The following is a 25223-nucleotide window of genomic DNA, read 5'->3' as shown; positions in this document are numbered from 1 at the left end:
TTAACTGTGAAGTCACGTCAGAGTACTTAACGTTTGTTCAAACAGAAAATGAACCCTAAAAAAGCTGTTCATCCACAAAGGAAGGCCTCATCTCCAACATCCGCTTCAAACATGGGCAAGAAGACTGAAAAGGAAGAAACTCCCATGGAGTAGTGCCGGAGGCCACTGAGAAACATGGATAAGAATATTCTTCTCTGGAAACAAAATCAGAATCTGATCAAGGAACCTACCCCATTCCCAGAGAAGAGGGCTTTCACCATATCTGCCCAATGGGATTCCATAAATGCTATGGACCAGTGATGTTGTGCATTCTTCCTTTTTTGAGTAAAGGTGAGTATGGGTATGCTCCCCTGCTCAGGCATTGGTTGGTGCATTCCACCAATGTTTGAGCACAGTCTCTTTGGCTATCAGTCTGTATAGCCTTTGTACTAGGCTTAAAAGAACAATAACCTAGAAAGTCATTGATGGAAAAGCAAGAGATTCTGTTTAGTAAAAAATAAAAAAATAAAATTCTAGTTATGTTCAGCAAACTGAAAAATACACTGAGTTAGAACCAATTTAAAAACATCAACTGAGGGGTGCCTAGTGGCTCAGTCAGTTAAGCATCTACCTTCAGCTCAGATCTTGATCTCAGAGTCCTGGGATCGAGCCCTGCATCAGGCTCACTACTCTGAGGAGAGCCTGCTTCTCTCTCTCTCCCTCTCCCTCTGCCCTGCCCCCTGCTCGTGCTCTCTATCTCAAATAAGTAAATAAAACATTTTAAAAAATAAAAAATATCAATTGAGGGGTGCCTGGATGACTCAGTTGGTTTAAATATCCTAAATATCCAACTCTTGATTTCAGCTCAGGTCATGATCTCAAGGCCATGAGATTCAGCCCCACTTTAGGCTCTGCACCCAGCACAGAGTCTGCTTGAGATTCTCTCTACCCCTTTCCTTCTGCCCCTCTCCCTACTCCAAAAACAAAAACAAAAAATATCAATTGATGTTATAGAATTTGACTCAATGATGCAGGCAGGCCAGAGGCCATCACTACCAATAAATAGCTAAATTTATCTCTATGTGGTTTCAAAGAACAGTATCATTATCTACTGAAAAGAAAAAAAAATACATGTAAGACTTACTAAAAATAATTTGGTGCTTTAATAGTGAATATCAGTTAACTGTTTCAACAAATAAAACCCAAATCTCAGTGACAACACATGCACATGCACATACACTCATTCACAGAAGGATTTACTTTTCCCATACACCACAATCAAATGAGGGTCAAGAAGCTGAGATCAGTGAATCTGCCATATGTAATAATTCAGGCACACATGTTTCTTTCATCTGTGGCTCTACCATGCCCTGATGCCTTGGCATTTACTTCTCAACCCTAGATGTCCACTCATCAAAATTTTCAAAGAGCACAACCAAGAATGATCACCTGGGTGGTTTTTATGGGCCAGTCACAGAAATGTGTATCATATATGCCTAGATTATATATATAGTCACAAGACCACACCTAGCTGCACACGTTTCACAATCGTATTTCTAAACACAGCAGCATATATACATTAACCACTACTTACCAGCATGTTTCACACATGTATCACTTTAAAAAAAAGTAGTATATGCACCAGGCACTGTTAGACCATCTGTTTCACACATGGAAAACGTGACCTTGTTCTGCTCCATTAGAGAAAAGGTAAGGAAGTCTGGTAAGCACATAGCAGCCTCACCACAGTCTATCAATTTGATCACCAAATATCCTTTTGTTCCTTTCTTCCCAGAATATACTTACCTCCCCACCAATCAAGACAAGACAAAGCCCTATCTAGTCATTTTACCCATTGTAAGTTTCAGTGATTAGGGTGAGAGAAATTTATTTAGGTGATAACATAAAAAAATGTTATAGACTGGAGTGTCTATGTGTCTATGTGTCTAACTTAGTTAGTTAAGTGTCTACCTTCAGCTTGATCCCAGAGTCTTGGGATAGAGCCCCATGGTTAGGTCCCTGCTCAATGGGGAATCGGCTTCTCTCTCTCCCTCTGTTGCTATCCCTGCTTGTTCTATCTCTCTCTCTCTCTGTCAAATAAATAAATAAATAAAATCTTTAAAAAATTGTTTTAATGCAATGCCCCCATATTTCTCATTTACCTCTATCTCTTGGCAGGTTATTATTATAAGAGTTACTCTCAAACTACAGTTCCTTTTCTTAAGGCCTTGATTCTTGGGTTATTCATATTTTGCTTTGTCATTCTTATATTTTTTACACTACAAGACTTTTTAATTCCTTATGTGCTTAAGGGTCCTTATAGAACATTTACCTTATGTTTAGATCCACCTTTTCATTTCTGATATTTAATGAGTGTCAAAAAAAATATGCATGTCCCTGAGGTAAGTTCTGATGGAGATACAAAGATGAATAAGACATGGCCCTACCTATACCCAGCCCCACCCTAAAGTCCTCCTCCCCCGCTGCCGCCAACTCAAAACCTGTCCTAGAAGCCAACTCTCTTGTAACAGAAAAGACATGGAAAGCATACAAGAAAATAAACCTATCATTCAGGACAGAGGTGGTTAGAGCCACAGAAGTGGCATAAGCAAGGTAGTTAATCAAAGGAGTTTATTTACTAAAGAAGTCAATTCTAGTTAGGAAGATTAAAGAATTCTCCATGTCCATCAACAGGAAGTATTATTGACTGACTCTCAACACCCTAGTATGAAATTTTTACCCCCTTTTTCTCCTTTGTCTAGCTATCTGGCTATAATAAAGGCTTAACTAAGTTGTAACAATAAGAAAAAGGAAACGATAGAGATAGAGGAAAATATTATCCCTGAAAACTCCTAAACCCTAGAGTGAAATTATTTCATTGATCTCTTCCCACTATTTCCTTATTCTTTGCCTCAATTCCTTCAACATTATATAGACAAATTACTCTAGTGCTGTCAGCTACTTTCAAAACTTTCTTAACTATTTACAAACTGGAAAGTCAGAATAATTTTCTAGATACTTTATGATGTTCTATAATTTCTATTACTTGTTTTTATTACATTAAGATACCAGAATTATTGCAATAAAAATAATAAAAAGGTTTATACTCCCCTCTCTGTGCCACACACACACATAAAGGTACCTTTGAGATCAATTATTTCTATCTTCACTCTACAAAGTAAAATCTTGACAGGAAGTTAAGCAAGCCTTCCTAAGTTCGGCACTGTGTCAAGGTATGCTCCCTTGTACTCCACAGGTCTCCTCTTCTCCCTCCCGCTTTTCGCTAGCTCACCATTTGGAGCCTAATTCACATTCCTTTGTAGAGCTGGACAGTAAATTTGTAAAGCAGAAACATGTCTTTTGGCATAAGTAGACTAAAGCTCCCTTTTTGTCTCCTACAGATATATTTAAATAGTTAAAATCAATGAATTGACTTTGTACCATTATGTTAACATTCACTACTAAATCATCCCACGATATTATAAACTCTGTTTTGCAAACATTCATTTAAGTTAAACAAAATGTATTAACTACCTGTCCTATACTAGGTATTAAGCTAGCTGGTGACAAATGATGAATAAGATTGTTCATTTAAGTGCTAAGATAAATGACATTGAAGTGCTTCAAGTGCAGGAAATGTATGAGAGGAAATAATTTCAATATTAGAAAGTGCTGATTGCCGCATAATAAACTATGTGGATGAATCACAATCCACTTATGCATATAATTGTACAGTGAGGAAGTCTCCATTTTTTGGTATTATAAATGCTGTTAAACCATTTAACATCCTGCATTTTCTATACGCATGATTTTTCATTACAATAGATTATAGAAATATAATCATGGAGTCAATGTATGAATGTTAAGGCTAATTGAAAATATAATCAAATTGTTTTCCTAAAGAATTATATTTTATATCCCTACCAGCAGTATACTAGAACTTTTAAACTTCAGATGTATTAGTATTGAAAATTATCATTTTGAAACCACTGTTTAAAGAAAAAAGAAAACCACTGTTTCTTATAGATGAAAAAATACCTGTTTTTGGTTTACATTTAACAAGTGGCCATTAATAATACTATACCTGGTTTTGTTAGTTGTGGCTACTGGTAAAGCCATAATGTTTTTGTTTTTTAAATTTATTTATTCATGAAAGACACACACACACACACACACACACACACACACACACACAGAGGCAGAGACACAGGCAGAGGAAGAAGCAGGCTCCATGCAGGGAGCCCGACGCGGAACTCGATCCCAGGACTCCAGGATCACGCCCTAGGCCTAAGGCAGGCACTAAACCACTGAGCCACCCAGGGATCCCCTCCATAATGTTTTTGAAAGTCCATATTTACAGCCTACATGATACAATCACATTTCAGGAAGTGGATTTTCGTCTCTGGTTTTCTTATCTGATAAATGAGCAGGGAATCACAGAAGGGATTTTTGGCAGTCTTTGAATCCAACTTCCACTCATTGCAGGAATTCTTTCTAAGACATCCCTGACAAAGGTCTCTCAGCCTTGAACATTTCCAATAATGATAAACTCACTGTTGGGTGGTTCTCCAGATAACAAGGCTTTCCCTGTAACTGAGATAATATCTATGAAATTGCCTTGTTAAAATAAAAGGATATTCTATAAATTCAAAAATTTTCTAATTCATAGATCAGATCAATCTATTAGCTTCTTTTTATTTTTATTTTTTAAGAGTTTATTTATTTATTCATGAGAGACAGAGACACAGGCAGAGGGAGAAGCAGGCTCCATGCAAGGAGCCCGATGTGGGACTTGATCCTGGATGCCAGGATCATGCCCTGGGCCAAAGGCAGGCGCCAAACCGCTGCGCCACCCAGGGATCCCTAAATATTAGTTTTCTAGCAAAGTACAAAGCTTAGAAGTTGTATCATTTGCCTCCATCATTTTACAGATGTGGGAAATAAAGATGAGATGAAGGAATCTGCCCAAAATCTCCTAAGTTCACGGCAGGGTGGGAATTATAACCAAGCTGATTATTGGTTCAAGGCTATTTCTGTAACACCATGATAGTTCAAATCAAAATTTAAAATCCATCTGATTTTGGCAGCCCTGGTGGCGCAGCGGTTTAGCGCCGCCTGCAGCCCAGGGCGTGATCCAGGAGACCCGAATGGAGTCCCACGTCAGGCTCCCTGCATGGAGCCTGCTTCTCCCTCTGCCTGTGTCTCTGCCTCTCTCTCTGTGTGTCTCTATGAATAAATAAAATAAAAAATCTTAAAAAAAAATAAAATCCATCTGATTTGTAGCTTTGTTTAAACCATAAGTTTAAAAGACCCAAACAGGATAGAGCCTATAATAGCCAAATGTTTTGATGAATTCATATTTTTAGCTGATAGTCAACTAGAAACCAAATATAATAGCAATGTTACTATCAGCATATGTTATGGATATATTATTAAATGTTAAGTGTAATAATGCCAACCTTCAGGCTTTCTAGGATATTTCTAAAATCATAAGCAATGCTATTAGATGTTTTAGGATCTATCACTTGAGAAAATTATTTTCATACAGACAAAGGAACAAACTTCTGGAAGAGGAGCTAAACAGAAGTTTGATAGTTCTTTCTTGTCTATTTCATTCCCTGAAAAATGTGTTAAACATTAACTTCACCAGTTGAATATTACAGATGAAAAAAAGGAAGATATAGAAATCCACCCAGTTCTACAATTACGGATTGAGTTTTGGAAGATGGTTTGATCTTGTAATCTTTTTTACTGGTCCTCTCTTGGCATTCATTGTCTTCTGATTAACTGAATTATATCTTCTCCTGAAATAAAAGAAGTGTTAATCATAATTCTTCAGTCATCATCATGTACAGCAAAAACATGATATGCTTATAGTACCATCCTAAACAGCCATATGTATTACCATATTATCTCATTACAGATAGAGGAAACCAACTCAAGGGCAGATAATCCAAAGGCCTGGAAGGAGTCCATGAGGTGGCCTAATGTAAAAGGCTCTGACCAAAGAGGGATGAGATGGACCATTCTGATACTGCCTCTGGAAATATGAATTAAAGCTAAGAAAGTAGAGAGAAGCCATGAAGTCAGGCAGGGAGAATAAAGAAATAAGGATCTGTGAGTAAGCCAAAGATATGTACCTAAAATTATAATAAGATTGAAACTAAGATATACCAAGGTCTGTGATATTAAAAAAATGTAGAGAGTGAAGACGGCAGTCAGTAATGAGAAGAAAAGTGAAGTAGAGACTGAACTAGTTGATTATATAAAAATAACAGCAACATTTTTAAAGAACATAATTTATGTCAGGGACTGTTCTAAATTCTATTTATTAACTGATTCACATCAACCTCACAAAATCCCTATGAAGTAGGTACTATTATTAACCCTGTTATATAGGTGTGCAAAACAAGGTTATATAGTTAGTAAGTGGATCTGGAATTTGAATCCAGAAAGGCTGAGTTCAAAGTCTATGCCTTTAACTACTTTTCTGTATGACAGACCACTATAGTAGTGAACTAAGATGTTCTGCTCAGGTTTTTAAAGCTTCCTTGAATTCTAGTTTTAATACTGTGGGCTCAGTTATACTGGGATTCCTGTTCTTGGATTTCCATGGGACCATCTTTCCTTTATTGATTTACAGATCTTTATAAAGCCAACTTCCCTACACCCTTACCTAAGAGTAGAGTCAGCTTCAATTCCCTGGAAGGTGCTTTTCACAAGTACCTTACTCAGGGAGTGATGTCAGGAAAAATGACAGAATAAGGACTTTAGAAATTTTTTTCCTCCATAAAAGCAATGGAAAAATTGGGAAAAGTGGTCAGAAGAAACTTTTTCAGAGCTCAGGAAAGTAACCAAGTACTTGCAGCAATCTTGGAGAATTTGTTAAACACACTACACACACACACACACACACACACACACACACACACACCTGAAACTTAGCAAAAATACTAAACTTTGTAGCATTTTAACTTGCCCCCTTTCCCCAGCTGTGTGGTATCCCTATGAAAAAAGTTGAAAAACTGATCCTAAAATTCATATGGAAATTAAAGAGACTCCAAAAAAAACAAAACCATCTTGAAAAAGAAGAATAAAGTTGAAATAATCACACTTACTTATTTCGAAACTTACTGAAAAGCTAGTCATCAAGACAGTATGGCACTGGCATAAGGGTAAAATTATAGATCAACAGAGAAGAGCTGAGAGTCTAGAAATGTATGTTTATGGTTGACTGATTTTTTAAAAGGGTGCAAAGACAATCAAATAAGGAAGAATAGTCCTTACAAAAAAAATGGGGGTTAGGACAACTGGATAAACATGCACAAGACTGAAACTGGACCCCAATCTTACACTATATACAAAAATTGACTAAAAATTGAATTAAAAAGAAGCTAAAGCTATAAAAACTCTTCGAAGAAAACATGTATAAATCTTTGTGCTCCTGGATTAGGCAAAAATTTCTTAGATATGATACCTAAAGCACAAGTAACCAACAAAAAAGATTCTAGGAAGCCAAGATCAATTGGGCTTCATCCAAATCAAAACTTTTTTGCCTCAAAGAACATCATTAATACAGGAAAAAAAAAACAATAACAGAATGGGAGAAAATATTTGCAAATCATGTATCTGATAAGGTCTAGTAACCAGAATATATATAAAGTACTCTTATAACACAAGACAAAAACCCAGTTTAAAAATGGGCAAAAGGGGGTGCCTGGGTGGCTCAGTTAGTTAAATGTTTGTCTTCAGCTCAGGTCATGATCCCAGGGTCCTGAGATCTAGTGACATTGGACTCCTGCTCAGTGGAGAGCCTGCTCCTCCTTCTCCCTCTACCACTCCCCCTACTTGTGCTTTCTTGCTCTCTCTCAAATAAATAAATAAATAAAATCTTTTTTAAAAAATGGGCAAAAGATTTGAACAGGCATTTCTCCAAAGAAGATATACAAATAGCAAGCAAGTACACAAAAAGATACTTAATATCATTTGTCCTGGGGTAAGTACAAATCAAAACTACAATGAGATACAACTTCACAAGTACTGGGATAGCTAGAAAAAGAAAGAGTAATAACAAATGTTGATAAAGATTTGGAGAAACTAGAATCCATATACATTGCCAGTGGGAATATAAAATGGTACAGCTGCTCTGGAAAATAATTTGGCAGTTCCTCAAAAAGGCACAAGAGTTACCAATTGACCTAGCAATTCAATTCCAAGGCATATACCCAACAGAATTAAAAACACATATGCACAAAAACTTGTGTAAGAATATTCATAGCAGCATTATTCATAATAGTCAAAGGTATAAACAACCCAAATGTCCATCAATTGATTAATGGATAAACAAAATGTGACAGATCCAAAAACTGGATTATTCAGCCACAAAAAGGAATAAAATACTTATATATGCTCCCACATGAATGACTTTGAAAAATTATGCTAAGTGACAAAGTCATGCACATAAGGCCACATATTGTTTGCTTCCATTTATAGGAAGAATAAACAAATCTATAAAGACAGAAAGTAGATTAGTGATTGGTAGGGGCTGGAGGAGGGAGGAATGGAGAATGAATGTTAATGGGTAAAGGGGTTTTGGGGGGATGTGAAAATGTTCTTTAAGTATATAGTGAGGATGGTTGTACAACTTTGTGAATATACCAAAAAGCAATGAGTTTCACTTTAAAGGGATAAATTATGTGGGAGATATAAAACTGGACCACTTATGTGGAAGAATGAAACTGGACCACTTTCTTACACCATACACACAAATCAATTCAAGATGGATAAAAGACTAACTGTGAGACAGGAATCCATCAAAATCCTAGAGGAGAACACAGGCGACAACCTCTTTGACCTCGGCAGCAGAAACTTCTTGCTAGGCACATCTCTGGAGGCAAGGAAAACAAAAGCAAAAATGAATTATTGGGACTACATCAAGATAAAAAGCTTCTGCACACCAAAGGAAACAATCAACCAAACTAAAAGGCAACCTATGGAATAGGAGAAGATATTTGCAAATAACAGATTGGATAAAGGGCTAGTATCTAAAATCTATAAAGAATTTATCAAGCTTAACACCCAAAAAACAAACAATCGAGTTAAGAAATGGCCAGAAAACATGAATAGACATTTCTCCAAAGAAGACATACAAATGGCTAACAAACATATGAAGAAATGGTAAACATCACTCATTATTAAGGAAATACAAATTAAGACCACAATGAGATACCACCTCACACCAGTCAGAATGGCTAAAATTAACAACTCAGGAAACAACAGACATTGGCAAGAATGCAAAAAAAGGGGAATCCTCTTGGACTATTAGTAGGAATGTAAATGGGTGCAGCCACTCTGGAAAACAGTATAGAAGTTTCTCAAAAAGTTAAAAATAGAACTACCCTATGACACAGCAATTATACTTCTAGGTATTTATCCAATGGATACAAAAATAGTATGATTTTAAATCTTCACTTATAAGTGAAATTTAAGAAATGAAACAGATGGGGTGCCTGGGTGGCTCATTGGTTGAGCATCTGCCTTCTGCTCAGGGCATGATCCCAGGATCCTGGGATCAAGTCCCACATCAGGCTCCCCTCAGGGAGTCTGCTTCTCCCTCTGCCTATGTCTCTCCTCTCTCTGTGTGTCTCTCATGAATAAATAAATAAAATCTTTTAAAAGAATGAAACAGATGGACATAGGGGAAAGGAAAGAAAAATATAAAAAAGATAAAGACAGAGAGGAAAGCAAACCATTATGAGACTCTTAACTACAGGCAACAAAATGAAGGTTGCTGGAGGGGACGTTTTAAGGGGGGATGCGGCAATTGGGTAAAAGGCATCCGGGAGGACACTTGATGTAATGAGCACTGGATGTTATATACAACTGATAAATCCCTAAATTTAACCCCTGAAACTAATACTACACTATATGTGAACTAACTTAAATTTAAATAGAATCTTGAAAGGAAAAAAAAGGGGGGGTAAATTTTGGGGTATATCAATTATATCTCAATATAAATATTTTTAAATGTTGTATTTTGGGAATAAGCCATTTCCTGTGCAAAGAGTTTCCTTAATTAAATAACAATGTTTTAGAATAATTTCATCTTCTGGTATAAGAGGTAATTAACCACAAGCATTCACTTATATCATATTCAAGTAATAGCTCATTATTGTTTACTATACTACATGCTTTTATATTATGCTAAGGCTGTTTTAAATAGCTTCCTTAATATCAACCATTTCCATAAGATCTAACTGACATGATGACTCTAATCATCAAGCTGAGGTACATAACTCTAAAAACATGTTTAATCTACTAGGCCTCTTTTAAAACCGTGTTTTTTTTTTTTTTTTTTTTTTTAATTTTTATTTATTTATGATAGTCACAGAGAGAGAGAGAGAGAGAGAGAGAGGCAGAGACATAGGCAGAGGGAGAAGCAGGCTCCATGCACCGGGAGCCCGACATGGGATTCGATCCCGGGTCTCCAGGATCGCGCCCTGGGCCAAAGGCAGGCGCTAAACCGCTGCGCCACCCAGGGATCCCTAAAACCGTGTTTTTTGAACTGCAGGATGCAATTCAATAGTTGATTGATTTAGTGAATTATAGCAATATAAAAAATAGAACAAAACAAAATATTAGCATGCATCACACATAAGGCTAAGTATTATTTCATACATGGTTTCAGTTATATATAAATATATATGTGGGTATATTGGGTCACAATATGTGATCAGCCATGGTCAACAAAATTTGACCTGAGTATCATAGTTTTTCATTTTTCATTCCTGAGTATCATAGTTTTTAATACATGAGAGTAGCTGAGACCCTTGCAAGATTACGCAAGCATAACAGTGTTATAGCTTTGTCACTTGCAGTTTCAAATTATTGTCATATGTCTTATTTTCTTCCCACAAATAAATTCTTTGTTACTTTATTCTTTATATTCAATAAAATACTACATTGTAGAAAATAATAATAGCTGATATTTATTGAACTGGAGATTTTTCAATAATTTCTAATTCTCATATTAGCCATTCAATTTGGATTTTGTCATTCTCATCTTATAGGTGAATAAACTAAATCTGAAGGAGTTACTTACATAAAGCCACATTAAATAATAAGTGGCAGAGGCAAAAACTGATTATCTGCTCCAAACCCAGTGCAAATTTTCATTTACCACCTTAATTTTACCATACTATTTTTAAAAATACCACACTGGATTAGGTACACAAATATTTACACTGTTGTTTTGACTTGAGGTATTCTATAGTCATTCTAGGAGATGGACTTTATTTTTATTTTATTTATTTTTATTTCTCTTTTCTTTTTTTAATTTTTAATTTTTTCAGGGCAGTTGGATGGTTCAGTCAGTTAAGTGTTTGCCTTTGGCTCAGGTCATGATCTCGGGATCCTTAGACTGAGCCTCACATCAGGCTCCCTGCTCAGTGAGGCATCTGCTTTTCCTTCTCCCTTTGCCTCAGCCCTCCACTTATGCTTGCTCTGTCGCTCTCTCTCTTTCTCAAAGAAATAAATAAAATCTTTTTTAAAAGATATTTTTTTCTTTTTTTAAGTAATCTCTATACCCAATGTGAGACTCAAACTCCTAACCCTAAGATAGATCAAGAGTTGCATGCCCTACCAACTGAGCCAGCCAGGCAACCCTTGACTTTTCTCCTTTTTTAAAAAAAATTTTTTTAGTTAAGAGAGAGAGTGAGTGCATGAGTGGGAAGAGCAGAGGGAGGGACAAGCAGACTCCATGCTGAGCGCAGAGCCCTGTGTGAAGCTCCATCTCATGACCCCGAGCTCATGACATCAGTTGAAATCAAAAGTCTGATGCTCAATGGACTAAACCACCCAAGCACCTCGATTTATCTCCTTTAATATAATGTAGTTAAAAATTATTATGAAGTATACATACTCTTTTTTTTTAATTGGCTGCCCCAATCTTACCCTACAAAAACAAATGGAAACACTAACAGCAATTAGACACAAGTATTCCGTTAATAATTACCCTGACCTCCTATATATGTTTGGTTCCAAACGAAGTTTAGGTTTTTTTCTATATTTATTTAAAATCTGTATTGTTCTTTCCTTAGTAGAACCAATGGAACCTTATAAAAAACAGCTCCTTATCTTAAATGCCCTTTTTGAGCTGGGTAGTTTTTTGTTTTTTTTAAGATCATATTTATTTATTTGAGAAAGTAAGAGAGAGAGAGAGAGAGAGCACGTGCACAAGTAGGGGGAGCAGCAGAGGGAGAGGGAGAAGCAGACACCTCCCTGCTGAGCAGGGAGTCCAGTGCAGCTAGATCTCAGGACCCTGGGATTATGACCCAAGCCAAAGGCAGACACTTAACTGACTGAACCACCCAGGCACCCCAAGCTGGGTACTTTAAATTGTGTTAAAAGTACACATATTCTTATAGAAAATACTACAAAGTACAAATATAAATTATCCATAATCCCATTATACTATTTTGTATTATAATTTTTCTTTACTACTATAGGTAAACATTTAGCTGTATCAATTATCTATTTTCCTAGAATGTAACTTTTTGTAACTTTATAATATCATCACAGTTAATTGAATTATTCCCTTAATTTTGGATATTTTGGTTGTATTTTCTCTACTCTAGCTGCTTTTCTTATCAAAAGGAGGTTCCCTGAACAATCTGTCTCTCAGTGAGTCTCAGAATTTCCTTCAGGTCCTGTGGATTCCAGGGCACTAACGATTGCCTTGTTACTTTCTTCTCTAGAGTTCTTAATCACTCTAGAACACTTCTAAGCAGAAAAAAAAAAATGAGGATGTTCACACTAAAGAAAAAATAAATTTTACAGTTTTCTACTTTTAGGAATCATTACTAGTGGTATCAGCTTTTGAAGTCTTTGCTTCTAGGAAGATGATTTTTTTATAGTTATATGTGCCATGAGTCATTGTCATAAGGTTAACTATTAAGTTGGCAATTCCAAATCTCATGCTAAAAAGATCATTTCTCCTATTTATCTTAAAGGTGATATCTCTTATTTATCTATCTTTTTTTTAAGGTTTTACTTTTAAGTACTCTGTACACCCAATATGAAGCTCGAACTTACAAACCTAAGATCAAGAGTCACACGCTCCACTGACTGATCCAGCCAGAGGCCTCATACCCTTTTTTCAAATAAGTATATATAAGGATCTCTAAGATACATCTTACAGTAGCAGTATATCTCATTCATTTTGTGGCTATGGTTCCTCAAAGTAGGAATATATGTAATAGCTAATATTTAGTATCCCTCTCTGATAGATTTTTTTATAAATAGTATATCACAGTCAAATAGGTATTTTCTTCCTTTTTTTTTTCTTTTTTTTTTTTTTTGAGAGGGAGAGAAAGTAAGCAGGGGAGGGTGAGGGGTAGAAGGAGAGGTAGAGAGAGAATCTTAGGCAGGTCCCATGCCCAGTTCATAGCCCAACATGGGGCTACATCTCATGACCCTGAGATCATGACCTGAACTGAAATTAAGAGTTGGATGTTCAACCGACTGAGCCACCCAAGTACCTCATCTGGGTATTTTTTAATGCTCTGATTTATTCTGAACATTAGGAAACTCCATAGTCAACATTTAGCATTAGCATATGTAAGAGTATCAACCAAAAGAAACATGAAAAGCCACTAAAACTTTATTTTTAAAACACTGCTTTAAGTATAGCACATATAGAACAGTGCACAAAATAGAGAACTAAGTTCCATGAATTATAATAAAGCAAATACTCATGTAACCACTACCTAGGTCAACAAACAGAACATTGCCATCACATTGGAAAACCTTCTATTTATCCCAATCAGCATTCTACTCCTTTCTTCTTTTTTTTAAAATATTTTATTTATTTATTCATGAGAGAGAGAGAGAGGGGCAGAGACACAGGCAGAGGGAGAAGCAGGCTCCATGCAGTGAGCCTGACGAGGGACTCGATCCCGGGTCTCCAGGATCATGCCCTGGGCTGAAGGCAGTACTAAACTGCTGAGCCACCCGGGCTGCCCTCTACTCCTTTCTATTGGTAACCACTCACTATCCTATCTTCTGACACCACGGTTTAGTTAGTTGTACGTGTCTTTGAATATTATATAAATAGAAACATATTATATGTATTCTTTTATTTCTGGCCTCTTTTCCCTAATACTGTAGTAATTATTCATGATTTTGTGTGAGCTGGAGTTTGTTTTTATTGTTATTATTCATATGTATATAATATAATGTTACTATTCATAAATATATGAATATTTGTTTTTACATAAGAATAACATATGTATGAATATATATCTCTCAAAAAATCTTATCCAATCTACTATTGATGGATATTTGAGTTCAGTCTATGGCTGTTATGAATAAAGCTGCTATGAACATTCTTGTACAGGTTTTTTGGTATAAATATATGCACTACTCTTTTAAATATATAACTAAGAGTGCAATTGTTGGTTTATAGAGTAGGTGTATGATCAGCTAAATGTATAAAGTAATACTAAACACTATTCCAAAGTGGTTGCATAAATTTACAATTCTTCCATATATTTGATAACACTTGGAATCATCAATCTTTAAAATTGTGGTGGCCTCTCATAATTTTAATTTGCATTCCATTGAATAAGTAATGATTTAAGTCCATTGGCCATTTGGATATCCCCCTCTGTGAGGTGCTTAATACTAAAACTTGGTTTAAAGACTAAAACTTAAAAATAAATAAATAAATAAATAAACAAATAAAGACTAAAACTTGAATCAAAAAGTTACTAAATTCCAGAGTTGAGATAGTAACTCAGAATAACAATATTTTAAAGTATAACCAATTATATATAACTAATTTGGAAGGTTATAGGTATATAGAAATGTTTCAATTTGAGTTATGTGGGTTATTAATATTTCCAGAAAGTTTTTTTCCCATTTGTATGATCATTTATTCACTCATGAATTCATTTAAAAAATTAGTAAACACCTATTTATTTATGCCAGGCACTGTATTCAACATTAGGTTCCATCGAAGGTGGAAGTGACATATCCAAAATCAAGCCTGTGCATTGCCAGAGGGCACAGACCAGCTTACTGAGCAGGTATCCCAGACCATGTCATCCACCTCTGATGCACTAGCACCTCCAGCTCAGTTCAGGCCTATGGCATGGAAGGATCCAAAGAGGAACTGATCATCAGGATGATATAGCAGGGGACAAGGAGGAATGGGTTGGCATCCAGGTCATCTACTTCAGTGTCCTTTAGTATCATCTTTCCCAATTTGACAATTAAGTGGATGAGAATCACTTATACATGGCCTGGAAAGGACATGGAAAACAGGGCTTTGACCGGGTAGGTCACCCCATCAGAGGAAGAGAAAGCCCACACTTTATTCACTTGTGAGTCAGCTTGATACATGAAGACTGCAGCTGCACTGTAGCCCTATTCTCTCCTCCAAACCTATTTCCTTCCCTTACCCTTGAGGTACTCATTCTAATAATGCTCACAAGCAAACTTCCTGCATGCTGATTTCCATTTCAGAGTGTACTCCCTGAGAGATCCAATGTACAACAGTATTCAGTGGAAAACTAAACCGTCCTAACAGACCTATAGTCTAATAGTACAGATGTGTGTGTATATGTTAATATGTAATTAGAATGAATTTTATTTGCATTTTCAAAATCTTTCCCCATTATTTAAGCAAATTTGAATAAAGAGGTATTATCTTTCTACAAGAAATTTGATTTGGAAGATAAATGTAACAATAAAAAAGAAATAAGTAGGGTAATTGTGCAGAAAGAGTTACTGTAGCATGGGATGCCTGGGTGGTTCCGCAGTTTAGCGCCTGCCTTTGGCCCAGGATGTGATCCTGGAGTCCCGGGATCGAGTCCCACATCGGGCTCCCTGCATAAAGCCTGCTTCTCCCTCTGCCTGTGTCTCTGCCTCTCTCATGAATAAATAAAATCTTAAAGAAAAAAAAGAGGGTTACTGTTGCAGGCCTAAAACTGCTGCCCTCAGAAAGACCTGTATGCAAGACTGGTTTAGTGGTAAAAAGTTCGCAACACTAATATAGAACTTTCCTTAAATGAAAAGGAATGGCTCACTGTACTTAAACTGTACAAACAATATGGTTTTCTGTCTATATATCTTCCTTCTGGAAGTTGGGAATTTAGTATATGTTAAGCAGAGGTTACCTACATGACTGGTCCCCAGTAAAACACCTGGGCTCAGTACCTAATGAATTTCCCTGGAAGATAAAATTTCATATGTTGTCACACATGTTACATGACCTATTGTTGGAGGAATGAAGTGTGTCCTATGTGACTGTACTAGAGGATTTTAAGAAGCTTGTGCCTAGTTTCCTCCAAACTTCATCCCATACACCTTTTTCCTTTGATGATTTTTCTTTGTATCCTTTGGCTGCAATACATCCTAGCTGTATGCACAAATATACATTGAGTCCTGTGAGTTGTTCTCGCAAATCACTGAACATAGGACTGGCCTTGGGGCCCCCAAGTATACTAGTTTTCAGAGGGAAGTAATTTTCCAGAATTTAATGTTTTAACCATATTATATTTCTATTGATAAAAATGTACAGGATAATGAATTATAATTTATTGATTTTATTTTTAAAGATTTATTTATTCATGACAGACACAGAGAGGGGGGTGTGTGCAGAGACACAGGCTGAGGGAGAAGCAGGTTCCATGAAGGGAGCCTGATGTGGGACTCAATCCCAGGTCTCCAGGATCAGGCCCTGGGCTGAAGGCGGCGCTAAACCGCTAAGCCACCCGGGCTGCCCCATGAATCATAATTTAAAATATTTATGACTACTCAAGGAAAATACACTTTCATCTAGCTATCAATATATTGGACAAAATGTTGCTATCCCATAAATCTCCACCAAAAATACTTGCTATAATATACCTTGAATGTCCATATTTGAAAAGAATTCTGATTTACAGCTAATTTTATATCATGGATTACTTTTTTCATATTGTTAAGTTATATAAGGATATATTGCCCCCACTACATAGAAAAGGTTATGTAAGACAAGGATTACCTGGATTAATTCTTCTGTACTCAGTACAGAACAAGAAAATTATGGGTAGATATAACCTCCTAAACCCATAAAATATTCCTCTGTTCTTTATTCATGCTACATTGCTTTTATTTGCATAGGAAAACACAGTTTATTATTTTATTTATTTAAATTTTTAAAGATTTTACTTATTTATTCATGAGAGACAGAGAGAGAGAGAGAGAGAGAACGAGAGAGGCAGAGACACAGGCAGAGGGAGAAGCAGTCCCACTTCATGCCAGAAGCCTGAAGTGGGACTTGATCCTGGGACTCCAGGATCAGGCCCTGGGCTGAAGGTGGTGCTAAACCGCTGAGCCACCTGGGCTGCCCAGGAAAACACAGTTTAAACTGCACTGTCCTCTACACTAATTTCAGTGTCCACATTTCATCAGTAAAAAAGTTAAGGCTGGTAATTTAATTGTATTTATATTGTTAATGATGTAGATTTATGTTCCTCTTGGGTAGGGTATTGTTTTAGTTTAGAAAATAAGAACTTATCATATTGGAAGACAAAACATATTCTTGGGATCTACAAAAATGTATATAAATAGTGAATAGAGAGCACAAAGTTCTTTAAGTTCTTCTACCATCTGTCTGTTATTTTATATCATTGCTATAAAATCTAGAAGTTACGCTTCCAAAATATAATGGACACCTGTTTTGTCAGTACCATTCACATGCAAATATAATTAATTAGAAAGGAAAGATATAGTTAGACTTACATTTTCACTAGATTCTCTTTCACTCTAGGCAGTTGATCCATCTGTTGCCTTTTAGAAACTTGGTATGAGTCAGAGATCTGAAATACAAACATTTGAGCATTTGATCTCTTATTTCATGACTGATTTTGGAGATAAGAGTTAATAGTCCATTCTCAATTAACTCTTTTATACCAGTATTAAAAGGTTTTTAAAGATTCTGGAAACTCCTTTATCTCAACCCCACATTCCATGTAGTATTTAAAATAAATAGAGGAAATTGTGAAAAGCATATCATTTTGTGATATAAAGATCATTGAAGGTTTTCATAATAAACATTGAATATAAATAATACATACACTTTGCCATTAAGAAAGATATGACAATAGTTTGAATTCTAGAAATTATAGATCAAACTAAAAGGATAACTCAGGAAGCAAATATACAAAATATTCCCTTAATCTAGGAAACTTTTATCTCCTTTTTACGTTTTTATAAAAGCTATAAATTTTCCTTTTACTTTCTATATTTAGAAAGTTGGTACATTTTCTCCCATAATTCCAACATATGTTTGTTTACCAAACCAAACCAATCAAAAGCCTAGAAGACTGAAAAATGTAATTTACAGTGAGAGGAAACTCTTAAAATTTGGAAGACAATAAAAGTTACCTGTGACATTTTAGCTAGGTATATACGGCACTCATTGTTGGTCTTATGGTAAGCCTACAGGAAAGATATAAAAGTAAATAATCTAACATCAGAGAGGATTTGCAATACTAGCAAGACTATTCCTAAGTCAAGTTTATGTCTCTATACTGTTTTTTAAAATAGTGTAGGAAATAGTTTTGTAAGCATTTTGGGATAATAATATAGTAGATTTGTAGATAACATATTAAAAATAATGGCAGTTACAAAGAAATATCTAGTATAGAATGAAAACAAACCTTTGAATCTTGTTCCAATCTCAGTGCACAGTCTTTCACTTAATTTTCAAGGCTCCTTTTCTCTTTTTCTAGCTATTTAAGCAATGTATTTAAGGATTCCTGAAAATATAAATAGTAAATTTTTACATGAACTCATGCTCAAAATAGCAGTAAGAAATTTCTTCTTTGGTAAATTCCTCTACCTCATAATGTTCTGTGACTTCAAATTCTCTAAAATGTACCTACTAAGTAATAGTAATAATAATAATTAGAATATTTATTGAACCCTAACAACATGCCAAGTCAGTACCTGTGCTAAGTGCTTTCCACAGATTATTTCATTTAATCCTTATAAAATCCATGAAGATGACTAATATATTTATTTCCATTTTACTGTTGAGAAAACGGCATCTGACAGATATTGAATAACTGGTACAAAGACATACAGCTAATAAGTGGTAGAGCTGGAATTAGAACCCAGGTAGTTTGGAGTGCTACTACCAGTGGCTGGCTCAGTCAGTGGAGCGTGCGACTCTTGACCTTGAGCCATACGTTAAAGATTTTAAAATAAAATCTTAAAAAAAAGAACCCAGGTAATCTGACTCCAAAGCCCACACATACTAAATAAACAATTATATATTTTTCATATGACTGATACCAGTGTAACAACAGTACAGTAGAGGAATAGACCATAAAGTTAATGACCAGGAGAAATGAGAGAATATTGCAAAGTGGGACAGTTCTGGAAACTAAGACCTCAGTCCAAATGCCATTCATCACAAATAGTTGGAGCTAAATATAGGTTTAGCCAAATGCCAGAGAAATACTGCATTACACCAATTTGGTTTAAAAATTTAATCCCTAAACCAACAACTAATTATTTGCAGTAACTCCAATTATTTCTCATATTCTTACACATTACCACAATAACATTAAAAAAAATCTCCAAATTGAATTCTACATAACCCTTGTTGGTCATGATCTAGGTAACTGAATATATTAAAAGAAACATTTAAAGAAAAACAGAAGCAGCTGATTTAAATATCCACAAAGTGACACTGCAAGATATTTTAGAGCTCATACCCTCCTCCTGAAAAACAGCTAATTCTCTAAAAATGCTTCTAGATACTTAATACTTATTAGAATTTTAAAAATTGTATTGATAGGATAATTAGGTCAGCTGAAACAAGACAAGTTCTTGTCTCTAAAAATAACACCAGTGATAAAACAAATCCCTTGTTGTGACAATTCTTCACTATGTATATTTGATAACCATTAAAACATAACTGGGTGTTATTTCTTAGGCAGGCATTATTTGTCTTTGAATATCATACATTGGGCATCATAAATGGCTTTCAGTCCCTTCCCCCAAATATAAACTTGCTCCAGAAGAAAGTCCATGAAAGCTCCACAAATTTAAGAGGTTAAACTGGGTTATCTTATAGAAAATTAAGCCCTTATGAAATAAACCACTGCTCAAGTATGAAGAGTTTTTAAATTCAAATCAAGGAGTGATGGAAGTAGTTCAAAATTTTTGCTGTACAGATCCTTGCTAGGGGAATTCCAAGCTTAGCCTACCATAGTAATATGGTTTAGTTACATCATTTGTTAAATGCATTTTTATAAATGTAAAAGAGAATTTAACTCTTTTTAATATTGTTTCAATGGAAAAATGCACTCTAAGTTCTAAGAGAAATTAGCTTATTAATAAACTAATACTGGAATACAAGTTATTTTATATTAAAGATGACCAGAATGAAATATAATCCCAAACTCTAGAAACTCATATAAGAAATGTGCATAAGAAATGGGTAAAATTTAAAAAAAAAAAAGAAATGAGGAAAATTCGGGATGGCTGGGTGGCTCAGTGGTTGAGCGCCTGCCTTTGGCTCAGGTCGTGATCCCAAGGTCTTGGGATCAAGTACCACATCAGGCTCCCCACAGGGAGCCTGATTTTCCCTCTGCCTTTGTCTCTGCCTCTCTCTGTGTGTCTCTCATGAATGAATAAATAAAATCTTAAAAAAACAGAAATAGGCAAAATTCAAGGCAATATATGATTAAATGCCAAAATGTGAAATATAGATAATAAATGCCTTACAAGTTTTTAAAAGAAGCTGATCAACATGGGCTAGAGCACTCAGGATCCCCCAAAGAGGAAGGATTTGGATGGACAAAAAAGAGGGAGACAGGAGAGATTGATATTGATCAAAGACGAGTCAAAATGATTGCTTAGTGGTAATAATAGAGCTGAAGCAAAATATTTGAGCAATAAATAAGAAATAAGGTAACATAAATAAGGAAGGACCTGTTTAATAGAAGATTTAGACTGCCAGGCTCAGGAAGTAAAACACTGGGAGCTATTGGAAATTATTAAACAAGTGGCATGATGAAAGCAGAGGGTTAGGAATACTAATCAAGTGGCAGTTCTTATGACAGAAGAGTGTTTTCTGTTATTTCTTGATGTGGATTTGCAGTTCTAAGCTTTGTAGCTTAAATTTATTTATTTATTTATTTACTTACTTACTTACTTACTTACTTACTTACTTACTTACTTATTGAGAGTGTGAGCGAGGTGGGGTGGTGGGAAGGACAGAGGGAGAGAGAGAGAGAATCTCAAGCTAGAACACAGAGCCAGACACAGAGCACCATCTCACAATCCTGAGATCTTGACCTGAGCTGAAATCAAGAATCAGACACTCAACCAACTGAACTACTCAGGTTCCCCCAAAGCTTAAATATTTTTAATATGCTTTCTTTGGGTTAGACTATATCTCACTACTATTCCTATCCTGACTAAATTCTTTGTCATTTAATTTTACAATTCATTAATTTTACTCAAAATACATTAAAAAAATACATTCATCGAGCAGCTCCTATGTGCCAGACATTGTGCTAAGGATACCACTGAGAATTACAAATCCAGACCCTGTCCTCATTGAGCTGAGTGTCTTATATGGTTTACCTTTATGAATGTTACATAAAAGCTTGAGAAGAATCTGTATTCTGTCTTTGGATGGAATACTTTATAAATGTCAATTGATTGTGTTGTTTGACACTGCTGTTCAGGTCAATTATGTCTTTATTGATTTTCCTCCCTTTTTGACTTATCAATTACTGATACGTTCAGTATTGAAGTCTCTAACTTTAATAGTGGATTTGTCTATTTTTCCTCCATTAATTCATCAAAATCACCATTTAAGTGTTCCTGCTAGTTTATGTTTCCAGCATCTTCTGTTCCAGGTAAGCAGAGGTTAGTGACTACCTGGATTTGTCTATTTATTAGATTTCAGGATGGGAGTTTGCCTAGCAAACTCAGGTCACTGACTGACTGATTTTCAGATTATTTACCTCTTGCTTGTTGTAATGACAGCACTATGAATATTGGAGCCGAAACCAGAAGTTGCAACTGTTCTTGGTCCTCTTTTCTAATTGGAACAAAAAGAATACGTTCTCCAAATCAGTGGTTACACACCCTACACATGAAAACTTATTAGTTTGCTTAGTGGTAATACTACATCTGGCAAAGCAACTGCAGTTGGGGCTACTAACTGGTTAAGCCTGCAATGGCCTACAGTGTTTCTCCAAAATATATCCAGTTTTTGGGACACCTGGGTGGCTCAGTGGTTGAGCATCTGCCTTCGGCTCAGGGTGTGATCCCTGGGTCCTGGGATCAAGTCCTACATTGGGCTCCCCATGGGGAGCCTGCTTCTCCCTTTGCCTATGTCTCTGCTTCTATGTGTCTCTCATGAGTAAATAAATAAAATCTTAAAAAAAAATTCAGTTTTTGCAGAGCCCAGACTGGCAAATTAAACAGAGTAATAGCAGGCACTAGGACCCTTGCATCTTTTAGGTTTTTAATTGTGATACTAATCACTGCTGTCTTCCCTGGGATAAAAAAAATGGTTTTTGCTTTACAATTTTGGCATTGGGTTAGGATGGGACAGTTTCTAAAGCTCCCATTTTGTTTTTCCCATTGTAATAGTTTTTACTTCAGAGATGAAGGTCTAGTGTGGGGGTTAACTTCAACTGCCAAGTATATCTGTTTTAATTATGTACTCAGGGACTGGCAAAATGACAACCATGGGGGTAGAGGAGTCTACAGACACATGGAGCCCATGTGATTTGGACTCTAGGCCTAGATTCCTATTTGAGGAATCAATGTCAACTCAGATCTCAAAATGTCTGGTTGTTTCCTTTTCCACAGTGTACAGGCACCCACATAAATGGTTAGAGGCCTTTTTGGGGGAAGATTGGAGATATGGTCATGATATATATGTGGACTGTTATAGGGTCCTTTCTCCTAGGAACCCAGGCACCTCTTTGGTCAATGATTTCTGGAACTGAAAAGTGGTTAAGATCTGGGAAATGATCAAAGAATTGTGCTTTCTATTGGGTTAACTGTCCTCAGCCTCCTGCTCCCCCATTCTGGTTTTTTTTTAATAGATGTTGAACAGCACCCTCATTAACTGACCTGGCAGCCAGAAGAGGTGGAGGCAGATCTTGAGGGGAGAACCCACTGCTTTATCAGAGAGAGGACTCTGTAGCATCTTCTAAAACAGTGAGTATTCTAGCCCTTACTAGAAGTATACCTGGGCCAGAGGGTCCAGCTGGAGTTGCAGAGTCAATATCCTTAGGCCCATCCAGCCAGATGTCCTCTTATACTTTCCAGGATTCCTGGTTATTCTTTTTAGGGCCCTATCTTTTGCATAACACACGTGCATGGCCTGAGCATTTATTTTTTTATTTATTTTTTATATTTTTTTTCTTTATTTATGATAGTCACAGAGAGAGAGACAGAGAGAGAGAGAGAGAGAGGCAGAGACACAGGCAGAGGGAGAAGCAGGCTCCCTGCACTGGGAGTCCGACGTGGGATTCGATCCCGGGTCTCCAGGATCATGCCCTGGGCCAAAAGCAGGCGCCAAACCGCTGCGCCACCCAGGGATCTCGGCCTGAGCATTTAAATGTCTCTGGAACTCTGTAACTCACAATCTGGTCTTCAGCTTTATTATTCTATGGTGTCTGCCCTTCTACTACGGGTATAGAAGACTTTTACCACCAAGACACTCTGGTTTTCACTCTTAAATATTAGTGCTTGTTCACTGTTCTCAGTCTCATTTATCCTTACACAGGGTGTCACTACAACTTAAAAATAACTCCATCTTTTCCAAATGCCTACATCTTGGATTCTTCTATAACATTTCCCTCTGTCATAACATTTTCCAAGGTCACCATCAGTGAGGTTTTTAGCAGTTGAACTGCTGCACTGAACCAGGATCTGCTATTGCCATATCTACAAATCAGGACAGCATCCTCTGCCTGCCACACAGTAAGTGAGCCAGGCCCAAATCCCCATCTTACCTCCTGTTTTTTTTTTTTTTTTTTTTTTTTTTTTTCGGTTGTTTTGTTTTGTTTTGTTTTGCATCACTCCCAGTACATCTAGTTGTAGGCTTAGTCTTCTGAGAAGCAGACACCAAGATGGGATTAAATGTGAAAGGATTCTGTTATCAGAAATGCCTGCCTGAGAGGAAATAGGGTAAGAGCAGAAGGATGGGAAAGTAGTTTGATTATAATGCAAGTCTGAGCCTTAGGGAAGGGGAAAGGGAAAGAAAGTTAGGTAGAAGTAGAAGCATGCTAGGCTGGCATGCAGCCTAAGGAAAGTTTGGCAAAACCATCAAGGAATCCTTAAGCCAAAGTCACGGACAATGGAGTCCCATGTTTCCCAGGAATAGGGTTGCTTTTAGTATCCCCCCTATACCTACATGGGCAAAGAGCAGCCTATGGGAGGTGTGGCTTTGATGCAAAAAATAGTAATGTATTTTGAAGCCCAATTCCTCAATTAACTTCCCTATTCTGGGAAGTCTGTGAGATGCATTCTCTGGGGAGCCACACTAACAGTCTTTTCTTTTCTTTTTTAGGATTTTATTTATTCATTTGAGAAAGAGAGAGACACAGAGATAGACAGAGAGAGAGATCGCATGAGCATGAGGAGCAGGTGGAGAAGAAGAGGAAGTAGATTCCCCGCTGAGCCGGGAGCCCAACATGGGGCTGCATCCCAGGACCTGGAAGTCATGACTTAAGCAGAAGGCAGACGCTTAACCATCTGAGCCACGTAGGCACCTCACTAACCATTTTTTAAGGGCATTTCCATTTTACAACTGAAGAACTGTCCAATGTCCTACCTTAGCCATTTGTTTTCTGTGAGTAGTGCAAGGGGAGAGAGCTGAGAGTTCCATTATTCGAACCACATATTTTTGTTTAATTCCATCATTCTTAGACCTCTATCTCATTCTCATCCTCCTCTGTGCCTGAAGGCCCCAAATCCAGAGCTTCTGCAGTTTAATTTCTCCAGTGGGGGGGGGGGGGACACTAACTGAAGGAAAGTATCCTATGTGGGATGGCAGAGGGGTCCCAGTGGCCAACTGTTCCATGTCTATATGTTCAACTAATTTCCCAGTTTCCTTCCTCATCTCCACCTTTTTCAATACTTGGGGCTGCCAAGTTCCAATGCACTAAGCAGGTCTAAAGAGTGACTGCTTTGTTTTTATTCATATGCCTTCC

At 36.5% G+C, this 25223-nt stretch overlaps 1 protein-coding gene across 1 annotated transcript in view; it reads right to left on the bottom strand.

Moving 5' to 3' along the window:
• Positions 1-5204: 5204 nt before the first annotated feature.
• Positions 5205-25223, bottom strand: part of CCDC169 (coiled-coil domain containing 169) — a 41110-nt gene continuing 21091 nt past the window's right edge. Inside the window, 4 exon segments of the mRNA XM_049100839.1 lie at positions 5205-5783; positions 17767-17843; positions 18412-18465; positions 18687-18785. Coding sequence (XP_048956796.1) covers positions 5684-5783; positions 17767-17843; positions 18412-18465; positions 18687-18785 — 330 coding nt within the window. The 3' untranslated portion in view covers positions 5205-5683.

The sequence above is a fragment of the Canis lupus genome, chromosome 25 (genome assembly GCF_003254725.2).
Source record: "Canis lupus dingo isolate Sandy chromosome 25, ASM325472v2, whole genome shotgun sequence".
In the NCBI taxonomy this organism is placed as follows: domain Eukaryota; kingdom Metazoa; phylum Chordata; class Mammalia; order Carnivora; family Canidae; genus Canis; species Canis lupus.
Note: the sequence above shows the minus strand (reverse complement) of the source record. Positions and strands in the feature narration are given on the sequence as shown.